This window comes from Elephantulus edwardii, unplaced genomic scaffold (assembly GCF_000299155.1).
Source record: "Elephantulus edwardii isolate Elephantulus edwardi_28Jun2011 unplaced genomic scaffold, EleEdw1.0 scaffold00056, whole genome shotgun sequence".
NCBI classification, from domain to species: Eukaryota; Metazoa; Chordata; class Mammalia; order Macroscelidea; family Macroscelididae; genus Elephantulus; species Elephantulus edwardii.
In genome coordinates this window covers 7,001,437-7,007,060 of record NW_006399806.1, presented here as the reverse complement: position 1 = coordinate 7,007,060, position 5,624 = coordinate 7,001,437, and the positions used below count along the sequence as shown (strand labels likewise).

Here is a 5,624-nt window from a genome sequence, read left to right as displayed (position 1 = left end):
GTTCAGCTTCACAGCAACCACAAGTTACCTCTGTACAGCAAGTGGACGGACACACAAGAGATATATGACCTAGAAGAATGTTTGAACAAAAACAATGAAAAACATTTTTTCATGTATAGCTACAGATATGTATATATAGCCGTCTAAAAACCTGCAGGAGGGTCGGCTATGAACAGATTCTAACCTGATGGTAATGAGTGAGTCTTTGAAAACTCAGAGTGATTCATAGCTGACGTTCTATCTTTCTCCCACTAAACAACTGGTGGACTCAAACAGTGTGCCTTTGGGTGCAACAGGTAACATATAGGCCTCCAGAACTCCATTATTGAAGTAAATCTGAGGTAATGTTATACTTAAAATGGTATACAGGACAGGAAAGAAATGCAGATATTTTAATAACAAGTATCAGCTACATAAGACATTTCTTTTACTACTCATTTTGGATATTTAAATTAATTCAAGATAGAGCTGTGGATTATTTCTAATATTACCTCGAGAGATTTTTTTTACTCACCTGAATAATCTTCTGTCCACCATATATCATCATAGAAATGAATGTGTTCATTTAAGGTTGACCTGGGTGAAAAGGCAAAAGCCAGAGCATGTGGAGGTACGGCAAAAGCTTCCTGGTCTTTATGGTGTAACAGGGGGGAAGAAATTGAATTGAAAAAATGAGAAATTAGAATTTCTTTTTGGTATTTTCTAACAAAATAATATCTGCTAAACGTTTATCTATATTTTAAAAATTATTTTAATTTTACTTATTTCTCTACCTCTATGCATAAACGAGATCATTATATCAGCCTCCCCATCATAAAGCCTGGTGAATGTGAGAGGAGTCACCGCCTCCCAAAGTTTCAGAGCTCTCTCAACTGCAGAATCAACGGCATAACTTGACAGCTTTGGTGTGTAGTTCATAATTCTGTAACAGGAAAAGAGCAGACATGTTCTTCAGTGACAATGACTTTAAATGTTTTCACTGTATGTAAGGATGTCTGTGGAGCCATTACCTGTAAGTAAGAGTAGATTTGCTCCACTTCCGTTGATCAGGAAATGTAGAGAAGAAGTAACCAATAGGGGGGACTCCACAAATGGGTGTAAGCGTCACATTTTGGATGTCAGATTCCCGCTTCTGCATCACCTTCAGCCTAAGGGACCTCTGCATTTCTTGGATATTTTTAACCACAGCACTGCTGTCATTTCCCCTCACAAATTGTTTCATATACTTTCCATGATTATAGTAATTTTTAAGGTATTTCTAATAGAATAAAAAAACATAGATTTCAAGTTAATTTTTGTAATTGTTTAGAATTGCTCCAATTTCATATTGTGCTTTGATAATTCTCTACTTGAAGCAAAAGTAAATAGCACAAGTAATCTGATATTTAATTGAGACTTCTGTTTTTATTAATGCATCTTGGTGGTGGTGTGATTGCTGCTGTTATGTTGTTGTTGTTAAGTGTCTTCGAGTTGTAGACTGTTCATAGTGATGTTATGAACGAAAGACCTGAACACTTGTATAACTTTCATCGTTTCTCCAAGTTCATAGAGGCAAGCTATTTCAGAAGAGGATGTCACTCCTGCTTCCAAGCTTGTTATAATTGGGGAGCTCCGCGGAACACTGTCTACTGTGATTGCTGTTAGATGACTTTATAATCACCTTGAGAAATTATATCTTCTTCCTCTGTTTTTTTTCCATTCTTCTCTGTTAAGATGAAAACATTTTCTGCTTCTATACTTAAATAGTATCTGTTTGGTTTTGTTTTTTTTTTTTAGGTTATCCCAACAAAAGAATTTCTAATCTCAAACCACTCCACTTTGTGTTGGAAAATCAAATGAACACATTTACATCTCCCCTTAAAATGGTCATAGTTATCATATTTTATATCATTAATTACCTGGACAAAGTCGATGTTTGGTTCTTCTATCACTGTCTTGTCCAGTGGATAAGCCAATGAAACTGGTAGACATAATAGGACAATGATGATAAAATTCTTCATTCTCATTGTTTTCACTAAAAGAAGTCACCTTTTCTCTCTATGGCCTTCTCCTCTCCACTTTCTAGTGACAGGACTTATATAGAATGTCAATGCTTACATCATGATGTGTGTTTGGTGAATCATGCTTGAGAATGTCTGTATGCAGCATTTTTCTTTTGTATCTGAATGACCAAGAATATTGACCTAAACTCAGTGTGAAAATGATATAAACTTCATCAGTAATTTACCTTGACTTTTTCAGTTTTCACAAGAGAATATCTAGGAAATTATTTTCATATTTATGCAAAGGATAAGTTATGTTTGTTCGTTTATTGTGAGGAAGTAGACAAGTCTGGCAAAAGGGCAAAATGTCAAGTCTTCCAGAATAGACCAGAAAAGGAGAGTTAGAAATAGAATGTGTCCTCCGGCAACAACAGCCTCCTTTGTCCTGAGATCAGAACTCCCTGGGGCCCAGCTACCAATACTGAACATTTTGATCCAAGATTCTAAAGAAGTGTCTTGATTTAAAAAGTGAAAATGCAGGAAATAATTTCAAATTTTCATGGACTCTTAAGATTTTCTGACATCATGGAGTGTGAACAAAATTGACTGTATTTGAAATATGTACTTTCAAGACTGAACAGGAGTAGGCAGGAATATTCCCCTTAACACCATTCATTACCTCCACACCACTTAAGTTGACTGGTTAGAATGTGGTCTTCAGGAATTTGAAGGCTGTTCTTCAGTTACTTCCTTTTAAAAAAATTATTTTAATGAAAGTTTACAGAGACTTTGGATTTCCATTCATTGATGCATAATTCCCTCCCTATCCACCCTTACTCCCAGATAGCTTTTGTCTTTGAAAATTAAAAACACACACACACACACACACACACACACACACAACAAAAACAAAACAAAAAACTTCTTTCATTGTAATACAATCCTCCCCCTTCCCCTGCAGTCCACTCTACTATGTAGCTTTCATTCTGGACTTTTGTCATGACAATAACTAGTCATATATTCCTCCTAAACAGTTCTCTCCCTCCCTCATCTGTTTCAATGCAATATACGTTACTTATCCCTTCTTGATTTCTCCCTAACTCCGATGTCAGATCTCCTTTACAATAGTGACACTATGCAATAATTGCCCTGTTGTGACTGAGATATTTCACTCAGCATAATTTCCTCCATGGTCACCCATTTTGTATAATATTTAATGAGTTCTTTGTTTTTCAATGCTGCAGAATATTCCATTATTTGAATAGAGCAAAGTTTCTCTAGCCATTTGTTTGTTGATGGGCACTTGAATTGTTTCCAACTCCTTGCTACTGTGAACAAAGCCACAATAAACATGGATGTAAGTGTATCTTCTTGGTTGGAAGTTATGCTTTGTTTAGAGTATATTCCCAGTAGTGGAATTGCTGGGTCAAATGGTATTTCTATTTCCAACTTTTTGAGAAAGCGTCATTCTGCCTTTTATTGTGGTTGCACCATTTTACACTGCTACCAACAGTGAATAAAGGTTCCAGTTTTTCCACAACCTTGTCAGCATTTGCTGTTCTGTTAAATTTTGCTACTCTCTTTTTTTTTTATTATTAATTTTAATGAATGTTTACAGATTTTGGACTTCCATTCATTCATTGTTGCACTTTTCTCCCTGCCCACCCCTCCACCCCAGTTCACTGCTTTCTTTGAAAAGTAGAAGAAATAGTATTTCACTGCTATACAATCCCCTCTCCCCTCGACTGCACTCCATTATGCAACCTTTGTTCTGGATTCTTGTCGTAACCATAATACTCAATCATATATCATTTTTAAACTGTTCTCTCCCTCATCTGTTTTAATGCAGTATACATAATTTATTCAATTTTTCTCAGTCTCACTGCAACCCTGATGTCAGTACCATTCTACAATGGGGGCACTATGCAGTATTTGCCTTTTTGTAACTGAGATATTTCACTCAGCATAATGCCTTCCAGGGTCACCCATTTTGAATAATATTGCATGAGTTCCTTGTTTTTCAATGCAGCATAGGATTCCATTGTGTGAATATACCAGTGCTTCTCTATCCAGTCATTTGTTGATGGGCGCTTCGGTCGTTTCCAACTTCTTGCTATTGTGAACAAAGCTGCAATGGGGTGAGATGGTATCTCATAGTTGTTTTAATTTGCATCTCTCTGAGAGCTAGGGATTTGGAACATTTCTTCATGTATTTGCCCTCTGAATGTCTTCTTTGGTGAAGTGTCTGTCTATATCCTGTGCCCATTTTTCAATTGGATTTTTTTCTCTTTTATCTTGTTTGGTGCTAGAGTATTTTATAAATTCTAGATATAAGTCCCTTATCTCACATGTCATTACCACATATTTTTCCCAGCCTGTGGCTTCTCTTTTTACCCTGTTGGAGAAGTTTTTGGATGTGCATAGGGATTTGAGTCTTAGAAGGTCTCATTCATCTATTTTATCCTCTCCTGGTTGTAGAGTTTTCAGGATTCTTGGAAGACTGTTTATGTTGTGGAATAGGTCTTCTCGTATTCTTCCAAGCTTTTCTTTAATGAAGTTTCTAATCCTTGGTTTTAGTCCTAGACCATTGATCCATTTTGATTTGTTTTTTGTGTATGGAGTGAGGTGTGGATCTTGCTTGAGTTTTCTGCAGATAGTTTTCTAATTTTACCAACACCATTTGCTAAAATGCCTGTCATTTCCCCACCTACTTTATGTCATCTCCTTGTCAAAAATCAGTTGACCATAGGTGGATGGGCTCATTTCTGGGTTCTCAATTCTATTCCATTGATCTCTGTGTCTGTCATTGTACCATGTTTTCTTGAGCACCACCGCAGTGTAGTAAGATTAGAAACCAGGAAGTGAGATTTCTTCTACCTTGTTTTTCTTTTTAAGGAGTGCTTTGCTACTTTGGGGCCTCTTTCCATTCCAAATGAACTTTCCATTATGTTGAAGAATGGAATTGGTATTTGTATTGGGATTGCACTGAAAGTGTAAATTGCATTTGGTAGTGTTTCCATTTTCACAATATTGAGTCTTCCTATCCATGAGCAAGGGATATTCTTTCATTACTCCAGGCCTCTTTTTGTTTCTTGTAGTAATGCTTTGTAATTTTCTTTCAATAGATTCTTTGTGCTTATGGTTAGATTTATTCCCAAATATTTAATCTTGTGATTAGCTATTGTGAAGGGGATTGCTTTTCTTAGCTCCAGCTCTGTATTCTCTTTGTCACTATAGAGAAATACAATTGATTTTTGTATGTTTATCTTGTATCCTGCTACTTTGCTGAATTGGTCAACTATGTCCAGTAGTTTTCTTGCTGAGTCTTTTGGGTTTTCTAAGTATACCATGTATTTCATTGATTATGCAAAGGTGTTTGACTGTGTGGATCATAACAAACTGAGGAGAATGGGAATCCCAGAACACTTGATTGTGCTAATGAGAAACCTATACTTGGACCAAGAGGCAGTCGTCAGAACAGGGCCAGGAAACACTGCATGGTTCAAAATTGAGAAAGGTTTATGACAGCTGTGTGTCCTATTTCCATACCTTTTCAACCTGTATGCAGAACAGATTATCCGGGAGGCTGGGCTCTATGAGGAGAAGTGTGGCGTCAGGATTGGTGGAAGATCTATTAACAAT

The 5,624-nt window shown here is 36.5% G+C and overlaps 1 protein-coding gene across 1 annotated transcript in view; it reads right to left on the bottom strand.

Annotated features, from left to right (window-relative positions):
• The window catches only part of LOC102860898 (stromelysin-2-like), a 49,836-nt gene extending 47,836 nt beyond the window's left edge, over window positions 1–2,000 (bottom strand). The window contains exons 1-4 of the mRNA XM_006887350.1: window positions 1,899–2,000; window positions 1,011–1,258; window positions 774–922; window positions 515–631 (exon numbers count right to left, since the gene is read on the bottom strand). Coding sequence (XP_006887412.1) covers window positions 515–631; window positions 774–922; window positions 1,011–1,258; window positions 1,899–2,000 — 616 coding nt within the window. The remainder of the gene's footprint in view (window positions 1–514; window positions 632–773; window positions 923–1,010; window positions 1,259–1,898) is intronic.
• Window positions 2,001–5,624: the final 3,624 nt, after the last annotated feature.